We start from the raw sequence: 27,785 nt of genomic DNA, 5'->3' as shown, positions 1-27,785 counted from the left end.
TATATCCAGAAAAAAACTCTAAATTGAAAAGATGCATGCACCCCAATGTTCACAGCAGCACTATTTACAACAGCCAAGACATTGAAGCAACCTAAATGTCCAATGACAAATGACTGGATAAAGAAGTTGTGGAGTGAATCAACAATGGAATATTACTCAACCATAAAGAAGAATGAAATAATGCCATTTGCAGCAACATGGATGGATCTAGAAATTATCATATTAAGCTAGGTAAGTCAGGCAGAGAAAGACAAACTATCATATGATATCACTTACACGTGAAGTCTAAAAAAAATGACACAAAGGAATTTATTTACAAACCAGAAAAGGCTCACAGACACAGAAAACAAACTTATGGTTACCAGAGGGGAAAGGGAGAGGGATAAACTATGAGTTTGGGATTTACAGATACTAATTACTATATATAAAATAGATAAACAACAAGGTCCTACTGTATACCACAGGGAACTATATTCAATAGCTTATAATAACCTATAATGGAAAAGAATATGAAAAAATATATATACACATATGTATAACTGAATCACTATGTTGTACACCAGAAACTAACACAACATTGTAAATCAACTAAACTTAACTACACTCCATTAAAAAAAAAAAAAACTTTCTTCTGTCTCTTTTATCTTTTTTTTACATTTTTTTAAACATTTTTTATTGATTCATAATCATTTTACAGTGTTGTGTCAAATTCCAGTGTTCAGCACAATTTTTCAGTCATTCATGGACATATACACACTCATTGTCACATTTTTTTCTCTGTGATTTATCATAACATTTTGTGTATATTTCCCTGTGCTATACAGTGTAATTTTGTTTATCTATTCTACAATTTTGAAATCCCAGTCTATCCCTTCCCACCCTCTACCCCCCCCCCCGGTAACCACAAGTCTGTATTCTCTGTCCATGAGTCTATTTCTGTCCTGTATTTATGCTTTGTTTTTGTTTGTTTGTTTGTTTTTGTTTTTTAGATTCCACATATGAGCGATCTCATATGGTATTTTTCTTTCTCTTTCTGGCTTACTTCACTTAGAATGACATTCTCTAGGATCATCCATGTTGCTGCAAATGGCATTATGTTGTCAGTTTTTATGGCTGAGTAGTATTCCATTGTATAAATATACCACCTCTTCTTTATCCAGTCACCTATTGATGGACATTTAGGCTGTTTCCATGTTTTGGCTATTGTAAATAGTGCTGCTATGAACATTGGAGTGCAGGTGTCATCCTGAAGTAGATTTCCTTCTGGATACAAGCCCAGGAGTGGAATTCCTGGGTCATATGGTAAGTCTATTCCTAGTCTTTTGAGGAATCTCCACACTGTTTTCCATAGTGGCTGCACCAAACTGCATTCCCACCAGCAGTGTAGGAGGGTTCCCCTTTCTCCACAGCCTCTCCAGCATTTGTCATTTGTGGACTTTTGAATGACAGCCATTCTGACTGGTGTGAGGTGATACCTCATTGTAGTTTTGATTTGCATTTCTCTGATAGTGATATTGAACATTTTTCATGTGCTTTTTGATCATTTGTATGTCTTCCTTGGAGAGTTGCTTGTTTAGGTCTTCTGCCCATTTTTGCACTGGGTTGTTTATTTTTTCCTTATTGAGTCGTATGAGCTGCTTATATATTTTGGAGATCAAGCCTTTGTCGGTTTCACTTGCAAAAACTTTCTCCCATTCCGTAGGTTTTCTTCTTGTTTTATTTCTGGTTTCCTTTGCTCTGCAGAAGCTTGTAAGTTTCATTAGGTCCAATTTGTTTATTCTTGCTTTTATTTCTTCTAGGAGAAAATTTTTGAAATGTATGTCAGATAATGTTTTGCCTATGTTTTCCTCTAGGAGGTTTATTGTATCTTGTCTTATGTTTAAGTCTTTAATCCATTTTGAGTTGATTTTTGTATATGGTGTAAGGGTGTGTTCTAGCTTCATTGTTTTACATGCTGCTGTCCAGTTTTCCCAACACCATTTGCTGAAGAGACTGTCTTTATTCCATTGTATATTCTTGCCTCCTTTGTCGAAGATGAGTTGACCAAAAGTTTGTGGGTTCATTTCTGGGCTCTCTATTCTGTTCCATTGGTCTATATGTCTGTTTTGGTACCAATACCATGCTGTCTTGATGACTGTAGCTCTATAGTATTGTCTGAAGTCTGGAAGAGTTATTCATCCAGCCTCTTTCTTTCTCTTCAGTAATGCTTTAGCAATTCTAGGTCTTTGATGGTTCCATATACATTTTATTATGATTTGTTCTAGTTCTGTGAAATACGTCCTGGGTAATCGGATAGGGATTGCATTAAATCTGTAGATTGCCTTGGGCAGTGTGACCATTTTAACAATATTGATTCTTCCAATCCAAGAGCATGGAATATCTTTCCATTTTTTAAAGTCTTCTTTAATTTCCTTCATCAATGGTTTATAGTTTTCTGTGTATAATTCTTTCACCTCCTTGGTTAGATTTATTCCCAGATATTTTATTACTTTGGGTGCTATTTTAAAGGGGATTGTTTCTTTACTTTCTTTTTCTGTTGATTTATCCTTAGTGTAAAGAAAGGCAACTGATTTTTGAACATTAATTTTGTAACCTGCTACCTTGCTGAATTCTTCAATCAGCTCTAGTAGCTTTTTTGTGGACCTTTTAGGGTTTTCTATATATAGTAACATGTCGTCAGTATATAATGACACTTTTACCTCTTCTTTTCCAATTTGGATCCCTTTTATTTCTTTCTCTTGCCTGATTGCTGTGGCTAGGACTTCCAGGACTATATTGAATAGGAGTGGTGATAGTGGGCATCCTTGTCTTGTCCCAGATTTTAGTGGGAAGCTTTTGAGTTTTTCACCGTTGAGAACTATGCTGGCTATAGGTTTGTCATATATAGCTTTTATTATGTTGAGATATGTTCCCTCTATACCCACTTTGGCGAGAGTTTTTATCATAAATGGGTGTTGAATCTTCTGTCTCTTTTAAATTTTTTTTAATGGTCTTTTTTAAATGGTCATGGTTATATTTATTAGTGTTCAAGTGCCTGATGTCAAAAGTCACTTGACCTGAAATAAGCCTTAGAATCATGTCTCTCTCAATCCAGGGATTTTGCTAATGAAATAATTGGAAGACAGATCAAAAATTTAGCACAATCTATTTATAAAAACAACAAATGAAAAATGATCTAAATATCAAGAACTGTTAAATTACGATGTAGAATACTTTAAATGATGGTATGGATAAATATGAAAGCTAGTCAAAATGTAGTAAGTTAAAAGAGGTATAACAGAATAATACAGCAGAAATGTTTTTGTAAAATATATATTATATATCCAAATGGGAAAAGCCTAGAAGGGTATTTACCCAGGCTAAACCAGAGGTTCTCAAAGTGTAGTCTCCCAATCAACAGCATCAGCATCACTTAGGAGTTTATTAAAAATGAAAATTCTGGAGCTGCAATCCAGTCCCACTGAATCAGAAACCTTGGAAGTAGCACCCAGCAATCTGTGGTTTATTAAACCCTCCAGGTGATTCTGATGTATGCCAAAGTTTGAGAACCACTACTCTAGATTCCTTTTTGGGATCAAGATCCCTCTGAGATTCTGATGAAGATTATTAACTTTCTCCCAGGAAAGTACCCATTTGGACAAATGCTCAATTTTGCATATATTTCAAAGACAAACATAGGGCAGAGGGTGCCTGCATTAGTAACAACTAGTTCCAAATGGAGTATATCTATTAAGCCCTAGGACTCTTTACCTACAACAAATAATGCATACTTATTGCATATATGTTGCCAAAATTAAATTGAGAAGAATGAAAGAACCAGAAAACTGTAAACGAATCCCACAAGTCTGGCACACCACTATTTCTTTTAGTTTGTCTTCAGTTACTCAGATTCCAAGGCTGACATAAAATCTCTTGGGTTTAACTTTCCAAACTTCTGAACTTTACTGAGTTTATAGGTTGAACTTGTAGCCTTGGCAATGGAGAATTCTCACATGATCACTCTTCCATTTGACTATCAATCTGTACTTCATGGCCGTAAAAAAAAAAAAACTTTTTAGATAAGTTTAAGTTTTTTAAAATTTTTGAACAAATGTGAATGTTTTAGAATCAATGGAGCATAGAACTCATGTATCTTACAATTGAAGCAGGTCCTTCATTTCCTTTTACTTATAGTAAGAATGAGTATCAAACTACAAAGACTTCAAGTTATAGCTTCACAAGAAAACAAAGGTTAAAAATTAAAAGATTTAATTAGGCAATCAGTAATCATCTCTTAATTTCATTTTTCCAAATCAACTGCAGGCTTCTGTGGTAACATATGCATCTCCTATAATAATGAATTTTAACCATATAGAAACATTAAGGTTATTCTAAGAAAAATATTTCAACTCTTTTTTAAAAACACTATATGCACACCTGCTATTCTCCTATCAATCCTAGCAGGAAACCATTTCTCCTCTACATCATGAGCAATAGAAAAGTACTTATTAAAACATTAATCACAGTCCATTATATTTTGACTCACTGCCAAAAGTTCCCATTACATCACTAAAAATATCTATTAACCAAAACCTGCTTCTGACAAGTTACAGGAGTGCAGCATTCAGAATTTAGTAATGTAATAGTCAGTTTAAAAAGAACAGTTACACAATTGATTTTGCAGTGGCAGCAAAAATAATTATTTTTTTCCAACATTTATTACCAAAAGGTTGATTTAACTGGTGTTTCTACTGTAAAATTATTTTAAAATTATTTCAAATTTCACCTAGCATTATTAAACACATTTACTATAAAAGTATTAAATACAGACGACTGGTTAAAGAATTTCAAAAGTGCTGAATACACCACTGTGTTTAAAACTATATTGTCTTGTGTAAATATGGGCCTTGTTTAGAGCCATGTCTAACAGGAAATTGTAGCAAATGAAAACCATCCCCATTTTTCCACTCCCACTCTTTAGGATTTATGTCTTTACATTTAAAGCCAGTTATACAGAGAAACAAAAAAACATGGCAACATTACCTTCAAATCAGAATAATGACTACTATGGGCATTTTTACAATGTTGAGTAATTAAATATTATTAGATGCAGAGCTTAAAAATATTTTGATTCTGTACCAGCAGAACCAACTATCTAGTTTTCACTTGCTGGATGCTTTTTTGAAGAGTGGTGCCACTGGCTTCTTCCAAGTCAGGAGAAAATGGGCAGACGATTTAGGCAATAAAGTGCTAAGTAAAAAGCACAGGGATATGGGTAATTGTTTCCTGAGAATAGAGACCACTGATGGCTATTATGGTTTGCAATTGAAAAAAATTACTAAATAGCATAAATATGGGTAAGTTTTCTTCTATTTACTGTGTTTTAAAAAGTTTCCCATTACCTTTATAATGGGGAAACTCAAATAAGTTACTTATTTTAATAGAAGCTCTTAAGAAAGCTATATGTGACTCCCAGAGGATTGGGGAAGAAAAGCTTACTGGTCTTAACGCATTATATTGTTATGTATTTTCTTTCAAATATAAACATTTATAATCTCTATTCTTTCTGAAAATAGGAGTGAACTGACAATTTCTAATAACTTGTATAAAATCTAATGTTTCTTATGAGTGACTTTTAATTAGTTGGAAAATTCACAGCAGAGGAATTTGGAGAAATTAAAAGCATGAATTATATCTTAGTTAATAAGGAGACAGAAAAAGAAAACAGACCTCAGTTACAATCATAGAACATGATAACTATAAATTAGCAGAGTTTTTTAACCTAAGAGTCAACATGTTTTACATTTGAAAGGTTAAAAGAGTCACCAAGCTACACATGTCTAATAATTTCCTAACAACTCAATCTCCAGATTATTTTTCCTTCTTTTTTTTTAGCTTCAGTCTCTTTAAATGGAAATACAATTTCTGCATACCCAAAGAAAATAAAGTTATCCCTACTCAAAAGCACTTTTTAAGAGAATATGACTCTTTCAGGGCATTGAATCCTAGCATGTGATCCTGAGTTCTCACCAAGGAAATGAAGAATTAATGAGTAACTGTACACTTCACAGTACACTCAATTAAAGGGCCAGTCAACATATAATTAAAAGAGAGACTCTTTTCGTGCTGATGGTTTTAAAGACTCTCACTTCATAGAAACATCCCCAGTGTGAATATAGATCTTTAGGTGATTAATTTTTGTTCTGTATTTTATTACTAAAATTATTATTTACAAAACTCGAAACTGCTTCTACAACCAATTAACATTTTCCATTAAGTCTTCTTTAGAACAACTGTAAGCAAAAGATAAATGACAAATCCCTACTAGTATACTCATTTTACTTCTTCCTTATCTGTTTAAGCCTTTAACAAGCACTCCTTGATTACTACTTCTGTTATGCAACATTGACTAGTGAATAATTCTCATTGGTATAATGTGTGTAAATTACATATTTTTATATTGTCTATAAGTTTGGATAGAAAATAAACTACAGGGTACTCTTAATAGGCTTTTAAAAATCATTACACTTAACAAAAAGTAGAGGTTGTAGAAAGAGAAACTGTACTTAGATTAAAAACTTAATTTTGAAAAAATTAAACTTTTATAGGTCATGCAAGACAATTAAATGACCCAGGTTACATAATTGTTTTTAAAGTAACTTTGGCCTGAAAAAGCAATTTGATCATCATAATGAGAAAACAAAATCAATCAATAAAGTTAAGTTGCCTTAAACTTTAAAATGAGTTTAAGTTCAATATTTACAGAGTTCACTACATATCAGTAATATTTCTCGTAACAAATGTTAACTTCAGTGGTAGCATCTGTCACTCAAATAGCTATTTTTATATAGCACTTATCACGTGCCAGATATTACTCCAAGGGTTTATCATTTATTAATTAATTTAATCCTCACAAGTCTATGAGATAGGTACTAACATCATCCATATTTTGCAAATGTGGAAATTAACACAAAGGAGAGATTAGTAAAGTGTTCAGGGTATTAAAACTAGTTAATGAAAAACCCAGTATTCAAACCCAGGCAGTCTAGCTCTGAAGTATGTTTTCTTAATTTCTTACACTAAAAGGTTAATGTGATAATAAACCTTAAATAATTTGGTTTTATTACATTGTATGTTTGACAAATTAAGAGAGGAATAAATGATACTATTCCTACTGGTAATTTATCATCCTGGTGATATTCATTAATCACAGTGATTTTTTCATCAGGTGGAGGCTGTATGTTATCCCAACTACTACAGGGCATTCCTTTTGTCTATGTTAACTAGCCCCTAGTCTTGGCCAATTAAAATTAGATTCATTCAACAAGTGTCCACCTCCATGAATTCTTCCTTTGCCTCTAGAACTGGATGTGGCTTCTCCCAACCTGCTGGTCCATAAAAACTTCTTTACTTTAAACAACAATAACAGTTAACATTTATTGAATGTTTTCTAAGTATTAAAATCTTAAATTCTATAAACTAAGTCATATACTGAAAACAATCCTGTGAGGTAGATTCTATTACCATCTCCATTTCACAAATAAGAAAAATAAGGTTCATAGAGGTTGAGTTCTCATAGCTAAGGAAAAGAGCTTGGATCTGAAGCCAGGTATGTTAAACTCTAAAATTTATGATGCTTAAGCCACACACACATAAACTATGGGAGTATATAGCTCATACTGCATTGTATCCTATTTATTTACACACCATCATAACCCGTAATTCTATACCAAGAGTTCTTTGATGCACAAAACCGTGGCTTATATACTTTTATTTCTTAAAAATAAATTGGGCTTAATGAACATCTGATGAATTAGTTGGCGGGTAAATAGATGATTATTATAAAAGCTACATATCTAATGAGAAAAATATGTAACAGACCAGCAATTCTCAAACTTGTTGGCCTTAGGAATTCTTTACACTCTTAAAAATTACTGATTCTCAAAGAGATTTTGTTTAGATGGGCTACATCTACCTATATTTTCCATGTTAAAAATTAAAACTAAGAAATTAGAAAATACTTATTAATACATTTAAAAATAATTATTAAAGCCCATTACATGTTAACATAAGTGATGTACTTAACTATGTTGAAACTAGTCAAAAGGAAGCTGGAATGACTATTTTAATATTAAAGTAATGAGAATTCATAGCAAAAAAATTATCATTCCCAGAATAAAGAGGACTATTTCATGACAAAGAGGTCAATGAATGAAGAGGCTATAACAACCCTAAATGTTTATGTTACTAATAAAAAAGCATTTGCAAAAGACATGATTATTTACATTTTAAAAAATCCTACAGACTACAAAAAACTACTAGAACTAATAAATGAGTTTTGTAAGGTTTCAGGCTACAAGATCAATATACAAAATATCTCTTCACTCCAGAAATAAGCAATCATAAATTAAAAAAAATTAAATACCATTTACAGTAACAAAATACTTAGGAATAAATCTGACAAAATATATGCAACACTTGTACACCAAAATTATGTATTACTTAGAAAAATTAAAGAAGATCTAAATAAATGGAAAAATATACCTTGTTCATAAGTCAAAAGATAGAGCCAATTCACTATAAACTGACCTATTAATTCAGTACAATCTCAAACAAAATTTTGGCAGATCTTATGAGCAATGATACCTCAGTAGTACAAGGACACCTACAGCATAGATATTGGTTTCAAATACTATTCTCCAATAAAAGAAACCAGAGCTTCCTAGAGAAATGGCTACTTCTAGAACTGAGTCAGGAAATACATGTATGATGAGCCTGGAGCATCTTGTAAAGTACAGAATAAGGTAAAGTAAAGAAGTACTTTAAAACACACACAATGGTGGCAGAATGGCAAATGAGCACTGGAGCCAAGTAAAACATCTCAAATGGCCAAAACTGGACAATAACCCAAAGTGCAAAATAAACATTCATGAGTCCTTAGTGAGAGGAAAAAAATGATTGAATGATTGAATAAATAAATAGATGGAGGAGAAGAAACAAATCTCCAATGCAGAGGTTTTCTAAATAATTTATGTAGATACCACACCCTCAAGGAAGTTGAGCATAACTCTCCACTCCTTAAGTGTAGTCTGTGCATAGTGACTTTCTTCCAAAGAGTACAATAAATATGGGGGGGGGGGGATAAGAGTAACTTTACAGTGGAGAAACCTGATTAAACAATACCTCAGCCAGGTGATCAAGGTTACATCAACAGTGTTAAGACACAATGACACTATCCCTTGATAGGAAGTGATAAAAATGGCACTTTGTCTATATAGTCTCACTCAAAAGAATACAGAACCCCAGTCTAATAATGAGAAAAATGTTGGACAAATTACAATAGAAGACAGGATACCTGACCACCACTAAAATTGTCAAGGCCATTGAAAACAAGAAAAGTCTGAGAAATTGTCACAGCCAAGAGGAGCCTAAGGAGATATGCCTACTAAATGTAATGTGGTACCCTGGATGAGATCCCGGAATACAGACAGGACATTAGGCAAAAACTAAGGAAACCAAAGTAAGTATGAACTGTAGTTAATAAAAAATGTATCAATATCAGTTCATTAATTATAACAAATATATCATGCCAATGTTAGGTGGTAATAAAAGGAGAAATCACGTGAGATATAAACTCTATACTATCTTAGGAATTTTTCAGTAAATTCAAAGATGTTCTAAAAATTAAAATGTTCTAAAAAGCCTGTAGGCTTTTTTTATAGAAATGGACAAACTGACCCTAAAACTTACATAGAAACATAAAAAACCCAGAACAACTTTGTTTTAAAAACAACAAATAAATTGGAGGGCTGATGTTCAGACTTAATTATAAAGGATATAAATTATAAAGGAATCAAGATAATACAGTTTTGGTATCAAGATCAGCAAATAAATCACTGAAACAGAAAAGAGCTGAGAAATAGATCCATACATATATGGAGGAATGATTTTAGACAAAGGTGAAAGGACAATTCAGGAGAGAAATAATAGTCAACAGATGGTGTGGAAACAATTCAATATATGTACGCCAAAAAAAAAATCACTTCAAATCATACCTCTTACAATACACAGAAATGAACTATAAACCACAGATTTAAGTGACATTAAGCCTCAAAATATAAAACTTTCAGAAGAAAACACAGGAGAAATTGTTTTCACCTTGAATTAAGCAAAAATTTCTTAGACGTAGCACCAAAAGCATAATCCATAAAAAAAAGATGAAAACTCTAATTTGAAAAGACACATTCACCTTTATGTTAATAGCAGCACTATTTACAACAGCTAAGACATGGAAGCAATCTAAACATCCGTTAACAGATGAATGGATAAAGAAGACATGGATAGATATATATATATACACATATACATACACACATATATACATATACAATGAAATATTACTCAGCCATTAAAAAGAATGAAATATTGCCATTTGCAGCAACATGGATGGACCTAGAGATTATCATATTACACAAAGACAGTCAGAGAAAGACAACTATTACATGATGTCACATATGGAATCTAAAAAATAATACAAATGAACTTATTTGCAAAACAAACATTCACAGACACAGAAAACATACTTATGGTTACCAAAGAGGAGGTGGGGGGAAGGATAAATTAGGGGTATGGGATTAACAGATACACACCACCATACATAAAACAGATAAAACAACAAGGATTTACTGTATAGCACAGGGAACTATATTCAATATCTTGCAGTAACTTATAATGAAAAAATCTGAAAAAGAACATATTATATCTGAATCATTTTGCTGTACACTTGAAACTAACACAATATTATAAACCAACTATAGTTCAATTTCCAACAGTAAGTAAATTTTTTAAAAAGCATGCTCCACAAAAGAAAAAAATGATAAACTGCACTTCATCAAGGTTAAAACTTCTACTCTTCTAAGACACTGTAAAGATAATAAAAGACAAGCCAGAGATTGAGGGAACATATTTGTAAACCACGTATCTGATAAACAGAATATACAAAAATTGGAACCCAGAATATACAAAAAGCTTCCAAAATTCAGTAAGAAAACAAACTCAATAAAAGATTCTGACAAATACTTCACTAAGAAGATATATGGATAGCAAATTAACACATTAAAACATTCTCAGTATCACTAGTCATTAGGGAAAGAAAAATTAAAACAATGATCTACTACACATCTATTAGAATGACCAAAATTAAAAAGATTGACAATGCAAAGTATTCGGGAGTATTTAAAGCAACTCATACTCTCATACACTGCTAACAGAAATGTAAAATGGCACAACCTCTTTGGAAAACAATTTTTCAGTTTCTTAAAAATTTAAATATACATCTACATATGATACATCCACTCCACTCCTAGGTATTTACCCAAGAATGAGAGATTTGACATGAATGTTCCTATCAGCTTTATTTTAATAGCTCAAAACCAGAAAAGAACTGGAAACAACCCAAATACCCAACAACAAGAAAATTAATAGAAAGTAAATTGTGGGATATATATACAATAGAACACTACTCAGCCGTAAAACGGAATGAACCATGGGTACACGCTACAAGAAAGATGAATCTCAAAATAATCATTTTGAGTGAAAGAAGTCAGACAAAAAAGACAATACATTTTGTTTGACTCAATTTATATAAAACTAAAAAATGCAAACTAATCTACAGTTACAGAAAGCACTTGAGTGGTTTCTTGGTTGGGAGCTGACAGATGTGAAGGAGAAATTAGTGACACTAGCAAACTTTTAGGGGTGATAGATATGTTCATTATCTTGACTATGGACAAGATTTTGTAACTATATACATATGTCAAAGCTCATCAAACCATGCAATTTAAATACATACTTTGCAGTGCATGTTAGTTACACCTTGGTAAAGGTGCTTAAAAATGAATAAAATAAGTTCTAAATTGTCATAGTTAAAACTAATACTATACAGATCCACTGGACTTATTTTTTCATATCTTTTTAAACATTTTATTAGGGAGAACTTCTCCCCTTCCTATGTTGAAACAAATCCCAGGAATTATGTCATTATAATCCTTTATAATATAAAACAATGATTTTTTGAATATGGCCATTATAATACTTATTAAAATTTAATAAGAATTATGTAGTATCATAGTATCATAAAATAGCTCATCAATGTTCAAATTATAAATTGCCTCATAAATGTTTTTGTTTCTTTGTATTTGTTCAAATCAGGATCCCAAAAGGGCAATATATTGCGATATGCTTATGTCTTCTAAGTCTTTTTTACTCTATAGATTCTTCCTCCATCTTTCTTTTTTTTTAATGTAAGATTTATTATGGAATCTTAGTAACCTTATTTTCACTATAGCTTGAAACATATTATTGTTATATCACCCTAGAAATTATTTCAATTATTCCCCACAATGCTAAAAAAACACCCTAAAATAATAAACAAATGAATGATGGAATCACTTGAAGAATGATGCAATAATTAAATAAGTCAAAACTACTCTATCAACTCTCAGTTTCCTTACCATAGTGCCCAAATTATTACATCTTTATTTTTTGTACTATCTCTTAGGAGGATATGACATTACCCGAGATGAATTTTCTCAAACTCAAAAAATCAGTGATTTTTTGTACAATTCAATGATTTTTAGTAAATTTACAGGACTGTACAATCATCTACACAATACAATTTTAGAAAATTTTCATCAACTCAAAACAAATCCCTGGTTCCCAATTGCAGTCATACAAGTGTATATTTTTAAGGACTAAAAGGAAATGTTATCTTCTCATCCAGCCAATCATTAAACAGAATGGATTTCACTCCATAATAATATGGAATAAGAACTCTGACTATCCATTTTGCTAAAATAATTCATCAACATTTTTAAAATTTTTATGATGTTTGTGTACCATCACTCTTATAGAACTTGCTATAATTATATAACTACTACAGTCAAGTGCATATACAAAGGTATATATTTTTGTATAAATACTGGAGTCAGATGCATATACAAAGATATGTGGAAGAAAGGAGATGCTGTACAAGTGAATAACTGGTCATTCTAACTGACCAATTATGCATTCTAACTGGTGTTTATAAATCTAAAAATGAGAACCTTTTATAATTACAGGCCAAAGGGGATGTAAAAGAGATAGTGTTCCTGTCTTCAATCAAATTACAAGGCATCACACCAGAAATTGACACAACACTGTAAACTTACTATACTTCAATAAAAAATATATATAGAAAAAACTTACAAGGCATCAAAGTTTTCAAAAGTAATTTTGACAATGCAAATACAAGAAATAATACACTTGAAATTATTATTGATGTATTTGCATTTTGATGATACAAATGCAAACAGAGCCAGAAACAGTGATAAGCTATCATCTAACAGATGTATATGAAATCTGCACTCAGTATTTACAAGATGGATATGTTCCAAGTTCCTGCATGACCATTGATCAGTGGTTAGTTGCACTCAAAGGATGTTGTCAATTTTGAGTGTATATACTTTCTAAACCAAGAACATGTGGAATAAAAATTTGATTGTGCTATGTCTAAATCTCTACTAAATTTTCTAGTAAAGTTCTTCCCACTATTCATTTATTCTTACATCGGCAAATGATTCATAAAATAACATAAAATTTAAAAAATAAAAAGGGTCCATTAGACCTCGATGATAAATGGGGATGACTATTTATCCTATAAAAAAAAAAAGAGGGTTAGAAACTAATGAAATTTCAGAGCTTCATGATAGAAGAAAAGCAGAGGCTATACCCTTATGTCCATACATAATTTCCCTTAGCCTCAAAAGTAGTTTTCTAGACTTCAGAAACTATTTGAGCAGTAACTTCTACTATTGTGTGTTCTGTGTCTAAAGCAACATTTCTTAAACTTTTCTTCAATAATTAGTAAATATTCTTTACATCAGAACTTAATAAAAATGTTATACATATGCAAATGTAACTGAAACAAGAGTTTCACAAACAATACTTACATTTACTATATACAATGCCCTTGTCTAATTTATTTTCTGTTTTACTATATTTTTAAAAATATTGGACATAATCCACAATCTGAAACATTAATAATATAGCCTTTAAATATATCATTTTTAAACTTTGGGAGTTAAGATGATACTGGATAAATTATCTATAACAAATAAATAAAAACCACCAAGACCAGTAGGCAAGCTCAACAAACAGATGGAAGTGGCAGAACCACCATGAGCTATAAATGTTAACTTCGAGCAAATGAGAGAACAAAGGTAACAACTACGTCTTCCTCAGGAAGAATGGTGGTTTCTTGGAAAAGTGACCATAGAGTTCCAAGAAATACTGTCAAGAGGCAGGTCAAAAATTGAAAATCAAGCGACTGCAGTATAACTGCATGATTTAGAAATATACAGATACATAGTACAACAAAAACTAAGTCGGAGAAGCTGGCAGAGTCAAAAATTTATCTTGAGGCATGTAGATTCCAATAAAGGCAATAAGCTTTGAAAAATAACCTGAAATAGCATCTTGCTTTTAGTCAAATATCATAGCTACATAAAACCAATCAGCATCTTCTCCCACACTGAAATATTTCATCAGGAAGAGTCAATGCTGGCTGGTCATCTAATCCACATTTTACCACCTTATTGCTATTTTTCTTTTCAAAAATTGTATTCTCTTCAAAAACGTTTCATAAACTAAAAAAAATGATTATCCCACTGTATTCATTCTGCTCTTTCAAAGCACAGCCATTTGTTTTCCAGATCCAACAATCACAATTCTTTTAATCTAGGCAGGATCTAATTTCTAACCAGTACTTTAATTCTGTTGCTCTTATTTTTTTCAAATCTAAGTCTCCACATTCTTCTGAAAGAAGTATGACCAGGTATGACACAGAACTTAATTTTATGACTAAACTGATAAGATTTGGTGTTACAGAAACATGACCCAGGATCCCATCCTCAGGGGCAACTCTTACAGACAGTTGCACACCTAGCACATTGGACAGCCAAAGCAGATCATTGTTTATCACACATGCTCCTTTATACAAGAAAATTATTTTCTGTAATAATCATGAAAAGAAAAACAATAACAATGCTGGAAAAACACAGTGAGATTTTTCTATTTTTGGACTTTGTACACATAATTATGCCACTAGAAATTTTTAATGTAAAATTAAAATAAAATTTACATAACAAAAAAGAGAAAGTAACAGATTAAAATATGCATTAATTATATTAATTTAATTTTTGAAAACAGTAAAATATAAGTATATAACAGACTGTCATATTATAGTTTGTTTTGAGCTTTTACTTCTGCAAATTTTTCACTGAATACATTAAAATTGATCTTCTTTGCATATTTATGTTTAATAGGTAATAAAGCCAGATTATTCCATTTATCCTTGTTCATAATAAATTAAAGAATATTTTTGTTAATTTTAATTTCAAGTTTCTTTCTTTAAGCAATAGATATCCAAACAGCTAGGAAATATCTTAATGATAAAAATTAGCTGTATTTATAGTTTCATAAAATAGCTATTTCACAATAAATTCCATAAGTTGCAATACTGTTTGTTTCTTTAGGATTTTTTCCTAGAAACTTTCAGGCAACCCCTATTCAAAAAGCTTTAAACACAAATAAATGCTCCAAGAACTTAAATTCTATTTCATCATCTCTTCAATCACTAGATAATCAGCGTTTATTTCAATCTACAGCTTAAACTCAGAAATATTTAGTAATACTGGGGAGTTGGAAAGAGAAATTTTGCCAGAAAGGAGCTAGAAAGATTCTGAGATCTTACTAACTTAACTTTAAGTGAGGCTAAATGTAGCTGAGTTCATTGGGGTCGGGGGAGAGAAGGGTTTGAGGCTGACTATAAACCTGGAAGCTCTCCAGGATTTCTGTGTACAATATAGTATTATTCAAGAACAAAAAATAAAGATGCTCATCAGAAGCTTACTTATATACTATGAAGTTCAAAAATAATAACAGCAATTATTTAGAACTTGGACCAACAAAAGATTTTTTCAGGAAAGAATATTTGAAAGCCAACATTGTTTAGAACTGCTAGTACATGGTGATAAAAAAATAACTGACGTTTAATTGGTTTTATCATTTTTTAAAATTCTCTCCAGATAATGCAATCCTTATTGCCTGCACCTGGGATGCACCATTCCTACTACCCTACCCTTGCAACACTCTTGCTAGCAGGTCACTTGTAACAAAGCTCTAACCCAAAAGCTTGTGAGTAACTACGCCCAACTCAATCCTATTTTCCTCATGGGGTAAAAAATGGGGATTGAAAACATAGCTCATATTCGAGCAGAGTAATTTCGTTTTCCTTTTTTGAGACTATAAGTAAGCAAAGTTGTACATAATTTTAATTCACTGCCCTTAAATACACTACCTGAAACTAAAATAACCTAAAAGCATATAGCTTTTGTTGAATGAGCGAAAAAAGCTCATGCAGATTTTGAAAGCTCTGTATATGTCAAGGCAGAGGAAAAAGTATCCTAAAAGACTAAGAATCTAGTCCGAGCTTTGCACTAACCAGAGAAATGATTATGAACACAAGAGTTTTCTTCTTTGGCCTCTCCTGTAGTGAACTCATGGGAGTTCACTCTCCTGTGAAAAAGGAGAGTTGTTAAGGTTTTTTCCCAGTTCTTGTAGCCTCTCTAGAAACATATTTTTTTAAAAACACTTGATAAATAACAGAATTTAAAGCAAGTGGCACAACTGTCCTGCCTCAAAGAGCCCCTCCCCCTAGTCTCCCTCATCACATTTAAACGGCAACTTTGTTCCTCATACCATTCCACATCCAATCCATCAAAAATTCTCTATTTTAGACTATCAAAATTATATTCATAATGTGACCAGTTTCTCAGCAACTATATTGTTAACCAACTTAGTATATAAGCCACTACCATCTCAACCAGGAGAGCTGCAAGTTTCTTGCTTTCACCCACCATCGACTCTCCTATAACAGACTTTTGTAAATGTAAATCATTGGACACACCTTTGTTTAAAATTCTATAACTTATCATCTTCTTCAAAGTAAAAGCCCAAATCTTCACTATCGTCTCAAAAAAACCACAAAATACCCTACATGATCTAACTGGGTTCAGCCTGCCTTCTTACATAAAAACCTGCTACCACTCTGACGTCATCTCCTACTATTCCTCACTTCATTCTGCTCCAGACACTGCCCTTCTTTCTTTTCCTCACTCCCACAAGGCCTTTGTGCTTACAATTTCATTTGCCTCTGCCCATATTACATGATTAGCTTCTTGGCTTAATTCATGTATGTTCAAATATCATCCTACAAAAAATATTCCACTCCTACCTATGTAAAAATAGCACTCGACTCCAATCACTACATACCCCTTTATCCTGCTGTATTTGTCTTTAAAATACTGTCATCTAACAAATTCATTAGTGTATTTATATTGTTGGTTTCATCCCTGTAGAATGTAAGCTTCATGACAGTAGGTATTCTCTCTGTTTTGCTCACTGTTTTCTTGGTACCTAGAAAAGTAACTGGCACACAGGAGGTGCTTCATAATCGAATGAGTAATAATCAAATGAATAACAAAAGTTTAAAAATTGCTAAATAATCAATTGTTTTCTCAGTTAACATGAGCTAAATACTATGAGGTTTCATTTCCCAATGGAGAAAATTATATGCAGATATACAGGGTTGATTAATTTTATAGTGATTTGGGAGGAACTGAGTAAATTCCAATAAGAAATTGAACTTTTTTTTAGAGTCCTGTAGAAATCTGAATTAAAACTATATTCTATTGTAGTAATTTATAGTTATAATTGTATTATTAAACTAAATAATTTCATTTATTTAATGCTGCTTTTCTGAGATTAATTCTGGAATATATGTATTTTCTAATTAATATTATGATTTAATAGTTTTAAAGACCTTACTACAAAAGACTATCCTGGAATCAACTGTATAATTACATTTCCTCAGTGACCTTGTAATCTCGTGAGCATTTACTCTAGACTAAACAGCCTCATTCAGCTGCCCTGTGTCTGACTGTCGATAAAAGAAGCTTGTTTGACAACTGCTTCAAGTAGAAACATATTCTTTCCAAGACTGCATAAAAAGATTTAAAACTTACCAGACTAGTGCCAGACTAAAACTTAGAGCGCAAAGGTTCATGATAGATGTGTGAGCTGATTTCTAATTCAAATGCCAACAAAAACAGATATTAAAGACATTTTGTTGTCACAGCCAGAAAAAAGAGTTAATTTAGTAACACTTTGATAATTATGACAAAGTATATATCATATATTACATACTCATACTTTTGCAATCTTTTGTGAATTTGTATTTTCCCATATTAAATGATTTTCTGGTGTCCTTGAGAATTTTTCTAAATATATAAACTTAGATAGCCAGGATCAAAAACAAAACAGACATAAAACAAACACCTTTTCTCCATTCTTCCACAATTCATGTATAAGTTAGTAGGTGGAGATCCTTACCAAAAAAAAACAGAAATTCTGCAACATGATTTTTAAAAAATACTTCAACATAATAAAGAAAAAAAATCACTTAACCAACCAAAATAACTTAACTTAGAAAGAATGATGAAAACAACTTTATAACAATAGCATCACAAGTAATAATAAAAATTAATTTCCAAGAAATGTTTGAGACATATGAAAACTCAATAAAATCTAAATGTCCACTCGTTCCTCATCAATTTTTAAGTCTGAAGCAATTACAAATGAAATGCTAGAAAGAGTGGTGTTTGGTTGTATCCAGGGGGTGATAGGGACTACGAAAGTGTTCTACAGGAAATGAAGATTAAATTTTATTCTACAGAAATTTGGCAGCAAATGGCTTCATTTAAATTCACAAATAAGAGTAACTGAAAAACGCACATCTTACTAAAGATTATAGTTTATCTTATAAAACAACAGTTTTCCCTTATTTCTATAATAGGTTCATGAATGAATAACTCATATTACATAATCATGTATGTATTTAAAATAGTAACAATACCTCACTAAATAATTTGAGACTGATTAATAAAATTGATAAGTGCTTATAATTTATATCAGTTAAGGGAAAAACTCTTCTTTGGGTGGAAGGTAGTAAAATATTAACTAGAAAGTCAGTTGATTATTAAAAAGACAGTCTCACAATGCCAATCAATGAGACTTTACTAAATTAACCACTAAAGCTGCAGTCTGGGGAATTTCAATTAGCAGTTAAATTTTTCCAATGCTTGCTCCCACTGGCAAAGAATTAATAAAACATGTTTACATATTGCCTTGAGCAAACCAGAAGAGTACTATACTGCAATTTCAATCATAATTGTATATTCATAATACCCTCTTGAATGAGAAATTCTCATTTATTCTTCATCTGCTTCTCAAGTTTAACTAACTTTATAAAAGATCTCAGTAAAAACCACCTAAAATCTCATGGCAGTGTACTTCCAATTTCGTCCTTTATCTCATGAGGACAAAAATGTTAAACATGAAGCATTGGAGATACAATGCATCCCACGATCTTATGCCACACACTCCAAAAAATACATAATTAAAATTATTTTGAAAGTGCCTGCATCCATAGTTTTGTACCAACAAAGAAGCTACAAAGTGTGCTACTCTTAACTTCATTATGTCATAGATTTCAAAGCAGATATAGGAAATGGAAATGAGATAGTTAATTTATTCTCTATTTGCCTCTAGAGAAAATTGAACTTGTTTCCTCTGTAGAATAACATAATATGAAATAGAAATCTTTTCTAAGCAGGAAAAAAAAGAGAAGAGTAGAAGCCAGAGTTTTATGGGAAGGGAGAGAGTCTGTTGTAAAGGAATAACTGGGGCTTATTAGATGCAATCTTTTAACAAAGATATTGACAACTCTTAGAACAGATGTGTAAGTATTACACCTCAAGTCAATGCAAGTTCTTATTCCTTGTACCTTAAGAGCAGCACCTTTGTCGATACCAAATTATTCTTTCAAAAGTCACTTCACAGAGTAACTTCTTCAGTTTCTCTCTAAATGTTTCTAAAAATTAAATTATGTAAAAAAACTATTAAATCTAGAGTAATAAAAAAGGAAGAATGCATGCATCTTCAAATAATCATCCCAGAAAAGAAAATGAACTAGTAAAATAAGCAATCAATTTAGGATTCATTTTGGCAACTGTTTAAGTATGAGGTTACAACATATCACCAAAGAGACCACCTGAGCTAATTCTGGCTCCAAAAACAAAAAACTGTATGGAATTCAATCCCTTTCTTAAGATAGAAGACTGAGGAGAAAGAAGGTGTGAGATACATTCTATTTTGGGAGATACTTCTACATCAAGAAAAAGTCAATTTTTTATAGCAATTCCGACATCAATACTAATGATCTGGAAATCCTTAGCCACAGATGGCTGAAAGAAATTTACAGTCAAGGTCTACCGCTTGAAATGTATACATGTTTACTTATAATCAGAACAATTTGTCTTCTTAACTGTTATGGATACAGAATATATGTAACAGTCTTTGTTGAAAGAAACAAAAATATACTTCCAGTATTGTAGAACTAACCATACTCTATATTTGTCAGTACTTAATGAAAGCCCCCACCTCACCCCCAAACCACTAAAACAAAACAAAACAAAACCATGATCCAGTGTCCTTTATTTACATTCAAATAAGATTTTACGTATGAAAAACTTGGGAAAGTACAAACACTATGATTATACCTTATCTAAAGTGCAGTTACCATACATTTTAAAATTCAAACCATAATGGTAAAGACAGAAGGAAACCAAAAAGGGCTCCAAACAATCAGAAGTGTTGCCAAAGCTTATCCTATTTAAAATGTTTACTCAAAACAGGAAGGAAAAAACAGTCAATAGAGCTACATCTGTTTCACACAGAATTCTAACAAGTTTAGCTAAATATTCACAAAGATATATACAGCAGCAGCACCACCACAGCAGATTAAAAAAGGAAAAAGAAGAGGATATTCCATTGAAGAGACCTAACAAAAATCAGCAAAAAATGAACATACAAGAGGATAAGAACTATTTAAAAACCAGCCAGGACTCAGATGCTGGGGAAGAGCAAAATTTGGGTGTCATCGAGGAGGAGTAGAACACCTACTGCCACCTTCCCTGATCCTGCAGTGAGACAGACAAGTCTTCAACCACTGAGGAAAGGTAGAAAACCCTCTCTTACCTAAACTAACATACTGATGAAGCAGAGGCTGAAGGAGAGGCAGGAAACTGTCCTGTATCCAAGACCTCCTATCCCCCACCAACACAAGACAGAGTGCGGCTGTAGGGTTGGAAGAGGAATGGCAAACTCACCTGCATCATGAAGTAAGAGACAGAAGTTGTTTGCCTCTGAGTAAGAGAAAGGTACAATGAGAAAGCACCATTCTGAGGCTCTGACACAAAGGACCCCTAAAGACTAAAATCAGAAAAGAAGAACTAAGAAGATTCCCTTGCTCCCACCACACTTTTCCCAAGGAAAAAGCAAGAGGAGTCTCTTGCTGAGGAGGGACACTAAGAGAGAGAACCCCTTCTATGGCTCAAACTTACAGAGTCAGAGTCTGCTGAAAGCTGAGGGTGGAGCAAGAAGACAGAGAAAATCTCTCCAGCACTCCAGGCCTCATACTGTGTACAAAGTGGCAGCAGATCATGGCTAGAAGAATTTGATGCCTGTGATATACTGATGGTAACTTAAGCAACAACAAAATCCAAACTGAGATCAAACTACAGACTAAATACTCAACTCCCTACTAATGGCCTGACAAGAAAAGGGACATAAATATTTCTGGCCATAAATATTAATAATCTCAGTTTCTACTGTTCTGTTGCACAGAATGTCCAATATTCACAAGAAAGAAAGAAAAACAAATCTATCATCAAGACATAAAATAGTCAATAGAACTAGACCTAGAGATGCTGGAACCAACAAAGAGGCACTTGAAAATAACATGATTAATAAGCTAAAGGATTTAGTGAAAAAAATGGATAATATGTATAAATAGATAAGGAATTTCAGCAAAGAGATGGAAATTACAGGAAAAAGTGAAGTGAAAATGCTAGAAACCTACACTGCAGCATCAAAGCATTCCTGTGATGGGCTTATCAGCAGAAGGGACACTGAAGAAGACTAAGTGAACTTTGAGGATAGGACAAGAGGAATTACCCAAACTTTTGAAATACAAATTCAAGAAAAGATTGAAAAACACAAAAAAGAGCATCCAAGAACTATAAAACATCAGAAGATCTTATATGTGTTAAGTCAGAGTCTCAGAATGAAAACACAGAGAAAATGGGGCAAAATCAATCTGTGAAGAGATACTGGATGAGCTATTTACAAAATAAAAACAACAAATTATAGATCCAAGATTTCAAAGAAACTTTTAAAGCTTATAGAAAGTATATGTTTATATATAATGCCAGATGACTGTAGAAAACATATAGTAAATCTTGCTCTTCTTAATTCAATCTTCTTAATTCAATTTATTTGGAGTATGTAGACCTGTGCTAGCAAATATGGCACCCATTAATCATACATGGTTATTTAAATTAAACTGAATAAAATTTAAAACTCAGTTTTTCAATTGCATCAGGCACATTCAAGTACTCAGTAGAAACATGCAACTGGTGGCTACTACACTGGACAGCAGAGACATAGAACACATTTCTAAAAGCTTTATTGGATAGTGCTGGTTTCACATTCAATGTAATTACTGATATAGTTAAGATCAAATCTACCACCATATTTGTTTCCTAATTATTCCATTTCTTTATTTTTTGCCTCTCTCTTTTCCTGTCCTCCTTCTCATTAATAGTCTCATTAATAGATTTTTAATGATCTCATTAAAAATCTCTTTCTCTGCTATTGGCTTACTGACTAAGTTTTTATTTACTTTATTTTACATTTTTAGTTGTTGCTGTAGGGTTTATATTAAACATATCCAAATACTATTATACCACTTCATGTATAGAGCAAGAATATTACAACAGCAAAGTTTTTTCCCTCTTCCTATCCTTTGTACTAACTGCTATACAGTTTACTATTGTGTTATTATTATTCACAGCCATTTTCATAATCTTTCAAATGTAATTTTGATGACAAAATTATTGGAAAAGGCAACTGTAACAGAAGAGTACTATTTTAAATATTTTGTCTTCATTGATATTAAAAGTAAAGATTTTAAGAAAATTTATTCTAGAGATAAAGAATTCTGGCTCTTGCTAACCCAGTAAGAGATTAAAAAATTGATGTCTGTATCACATAACTTTATACATCATAAAATTCAATACTGCCTGTCTTTTCAAGCTTCAATTTTAGCACTTAAGCCAATTATTTGATAAATTTGTTATCTCAAACTCAAGAAAGGTTTTAGGTTCTGTTTCACTTCCCCACAGCTTCATTCTTGGAGGTTTCAGGACTTTTAAGAGAATACAAAACTAAGGAAAATCTTAAGATCTATCAAATAGCAGAAAATTGAATTATCAATCATTTTAACAGTAATTAGACCTTGGAGCCTCCATATTCATATCAAAATGCTACGCACCCATGTTCAAGGTTGCAGTTTTGCTTTAAAGATTCATGTAGGTTTTATTATCTGTTTCATCCATTTTATTTTTGTTTTGGGGGTCTTTTTTTGTTTTTATTACTTGGCTTCATTATATCCATTATTTTCTTTTTACATTATTTTCTTTACACTATTTTATTTTGTTAAGAAACAACTGTTTCTGAATCATCTTTTCATTCAATATTTTAGACTCAGACATCAGATTAAGATATGATTTGCTCCATCCTACAAAGCCTGTGCCTGTACAAATGCAAATACCCATTTGTTCCCCCAAGACAGACTGTGATAATCTCCATCACTCAAAATAGCCACAATCCCAGGTTCACTTCCAAAATGAATGCATATAATACAGTTTTTAAGCCACTAGGCTAGCCCTACATTATATAATTTGACAAAATACATTTTGTGGCTCATTTCTCATAATTTTACTTTACACAGCAGACAATGAGTAAATCTACTTTTTCTCATGGCAAAGAGTTCAACTCTATTTTCACTGGCTTATTGCTGACTAAATTAAGCTCCTACTTCCCCATACCCCCAAAAAAACTGGGAGCTGAGAATGAAAACAGCTACTTCAGTACAGCTGCCAAAGAGAGCCTTAAAAGGGAACTAATACAATCCAATCTCAATCTCAAAAGACCTTATAATACCATAGAAAAAAATAATGTATTAACTTAGTATTAAGCACCATTCAATTTTTACAAAAGAGTAAATTTCTATAAACTCAAAATCTAAAGATGTTAATGTGTCAGTTAAAAACTATAACAACAAAGCCTAAACATCAGCTCCTCAATGAGATTTTCTGAGCACTTACCCAAGTCTTCCAAGCATTTCAAGCTCAGGAACTTGCGGTCCACATGTCTCTATTTGCAGTGGTTGGTATTCATACAGAACTTCTTCAAGCTTTTGAATTGGTGCTAATGAAATATGTTGTCCCTGTTAGAAAAATGAAGGGAGGTGATACTTTTTAATACAACTTTCCTATAACTACTTATTTGTAATCATTTTAAAGATGAACTAAATTCCTCACATCAAAAATATTACCCTTTATTTATTACGTTACTGAAATCCACATTATATAATTAACATAGAGTCAAAAACACATGATTTAAAGAAGGAAAACCAAATCCATCATTAAATTCAAATTTAGCCTTAAAGAGTATAGCTGTTCAATGTCAATGGTAAAATTCAGCAAATATATAAGCAGTCTGTCCTCACATTTTCCTATGTTTATTATACAACTTTGACAATTTTGGTAACCAGTGTTTTCTTGAAAGCCCTAATTAAAGAAGGACACTAATGAAATTACTCTCAGCAAAGTTTTGCCATATAAATGTCTACTCTCTTAAGACTTTAAAATGGAATCAAACTTACTTACCAAATGTGTGTATGTGATATCTACTTAGACACACACACACACAGAAATTTTTATGCTAAAAACTAAGCTGAATGAAATATCCAGGTATTTTTCTGAAAAGAAAGAACTACTGGATAACTAAAATAAAAAGACCATATTTGATCACAAATATACAAAATAAAATGTCATTCAGCCATACAGCACCATCATACTGAGATTTACTTATTTATCATAATCAAATTTTTAAAAATCTCTATTATTTTATATAGTCCATGTTTTCTGATTCTAACTCTAGTTCTGCTATTTTTCTTGGTATAGTTCTCATTAGTTTCTCTTCTTCCTAAACTATTAATAAAAACCAGTTCTTATAGTTACTAATTACAATGTTTTTGTTAATTGACATATGAGCCAACAACTTCACTTATGGGTATATACACCAAACTAGTAAAAGTAGAAACTTGAACCGATATTTGTACACCCGTTTGTAGCAGCATTATTCAAAATAGCCAAAAGGTAAAAGTAAACCATGTGTCCATCGATAGATTAATGAATAGGGTACACATACAACGGAATATTATTCAGTCTTGAAAGAAATTTTTACACATGCTAAAACATGATGAACCTTAAAGACATTATGCCAAGTGAATGAAATAAGCTAATCACAAAACAACAAATACTGTATGATTTCAATGATATAAAGTTCCTAGAGCAGTCAAATTCATAGAGACAGAAAACAGAATGGTGGATGCCAGAGGCCATGGAAGGACAAAGGATGAGATATTAGTATTCAAATGAGCACAGAGTGTATGTAACTTGTTGCTTTTCCCTTAAAAAAAAATAAAAAATAAATGAGTATAGAGTTTTAGTTGGAGAAGATTAAAAAATCCTATTGATGGAGGCACACTGTGAATGTACTTAAGAACGGTTAAAATGGTAAAGTTTATGTTATGTACACTTTACCACTATTTTTTAAAATAGGTTTTAGATATTCTGATTTACTTATTTATCTGGCTGAAATACTACACACCAACAAAGAGAATAAAAGTTAGGTATCTGGAAAACTCCATTAACATTATTTTAACCCTTAACCTCCATATGTTTCACAGTCTTTCTAAATAAACATGAAACACTCAAGCTAAATCTTATACTACCTCACAGTAATCCAATTTTTGAACAGTAAATCTGAGTAGAGTATTATATAGGTTAAGAAGAGGCCCAAGGGGGATATTTTGAGTGGCATTTTGACAACCCTGCTTCTTCATAAATTGCCAAGTACTGCATCCTCCCGCCACATGATACAAACAGTCCAGTATTATTGCCATATTTTTTAGATTGGGGAAAAAAAAGAATAGAAAAGAAAAAGAAAAACTGTAAGAATTTTAAAAGAACACCTATTATATTATAGTTATCCCATGACACAGTAATGCAGATTACTTTGATTATTCCATTTTCACATTACAGATAAGAAAGCAAGGCCCAGGAAAGATGATACAGAATGGATACTTTCAAGAGCTGGAATATTTTTCAGGGAAGATAATATTCAAAAAAAGATGGGCTCTTTTAAGTCACTACAGTGGGAATCAACATATTAAAAGTAACCATTGCCTAAATATCAGCAACGATGCCCAAGTTACTGAAGTTATGATGCATATAATCCAGTCTTTTGAGGTATATAAAAGATCATCTAATAATAATAATAGTTAATATTATTTACTCAGTGCCAGGCACTGGCCTAAAGGCTTTTAATGCATTATTTCGTTAGTACTGACAGTAGATTTTTGAGATAAATGTTATCATCCCTACTTCACAGATGAGGAACAGGGGTTTACATACATGACTTAGCAAGGTCACACTAGTTAATGGTGGGTTAAGGATTAGAAGCCAAGTCTATCAGATTTTAAAGTCTGTGCTCTTTTCCCCTAACTTCCTTATTTCATGGATAAAGAAACTAAGACCCCCTAAGACATAAATTTTCCTAAAGTAACATAGTTAGAGTCATATCTCCTAATTCCTGTCCAGTATGGGCTCTACCATACCACACTGCCTTTTAATAGCCTATTTTTAGACAATATAATCATAGTTGCTTAATTTAAAAATCTGATGTTACTAAGTCAGTCCTAGATGGTTTAAAACAAATTTTTATACAAAATCTAATAATTTAAACATGGTCAAAATGCCACAGTTTCAAAAAGAAATGTTTTTTAGAATTATGTATTTAAAGAGATATAAAGATTATTCAATGGTAATTCTGTTTACCATGAGAATAAAACAAAGTTCATAAATGACACACAACCTGATATTGTAACATTCAATCTATTTTCAAAAAACTGGTGTGAGATAAATGCCAAATTTCTTAAATCTAAAGCTGAAGAAGAATTTACAGGACAAGTCAACGACATAATTAAGATTAAAAAAAAAAATCACCAAGAGATCAGATGTCTCAACACGAAGTGGTATGAGGAAAATGTTAAGAGGTTTCAAGTGACTGGAGGCTAAAGGCTGTTTAAAAGTTTCTGAATGTGGTATTTCCATTCAAAACAGTAAGTGTGATATTATTCTAAATTACCAGGAAAAGTAGGATTCAGATTAAAGAAGTCACACTGTATCACACACTAGTAATACATAACATGTGAACTAAATTTGACTTAGTACCAAATGATACAGTATAGACTGTAGGGCTACAGAAAATCAAGAGAGGAAGAATCAATGAAAGGTAGAAAACTGAAACAGTGCAACTTGTGCTAGACCTCACAGGACAAAGTCTACAAAAGCAAGGCAATGGAGAGACAGCCATGTTACTGGAGCAGCATGTTGTGTCTTGAGACAGTAAGAAATAAACACAAGCAAAGAATGGATATACAGGGAGATAGGAGTGGA

The 27,785-nt window shown here is 32.1% G+C and overlaps 1 protein-coding gene across 1 annotated transcript in view; it reads right to left on the bottom strand.

The window, feature by feature from the left end:
- The window catches only part of MNAT1 (MNAT1 component of CDK activating kinase), a 171,548-nt gene that overhangs the window by 49,893 nt on the left and 93,870 nt on the right, over positions 1 to 27,785 (bottom strand). Inside the window, exon 7 of the mRNA XM_006216553.3 lies at positions 24,366 to 24,487. Within this exon, the coding sequence (XP_006216615.1) occupies positions 24,366 to 24,487 (122 nt within the window). The remainder of the gene's footprint in view (positions 1 to 24,365; positions 24,488 to 27,785) is intronic.

This window comes from Vicugna pacos, chromosome 6 (genome assembly GCF_048564905.1).
Source record: "Vicugna pacos chromosome 6, VicPac4, whole genome shotgun sequence".
Classification (NCBI taxonomy): Eukaryota; Metazoa; Chordata; class Mammalia; order Artiodactyla; family Camelidae; genus Vicugna; species Vicugna pacos.
Note: the sequence above shows the minus strand (reverse complement) of the source record. Positions and strands in the feature narration are given on the sequence as shown.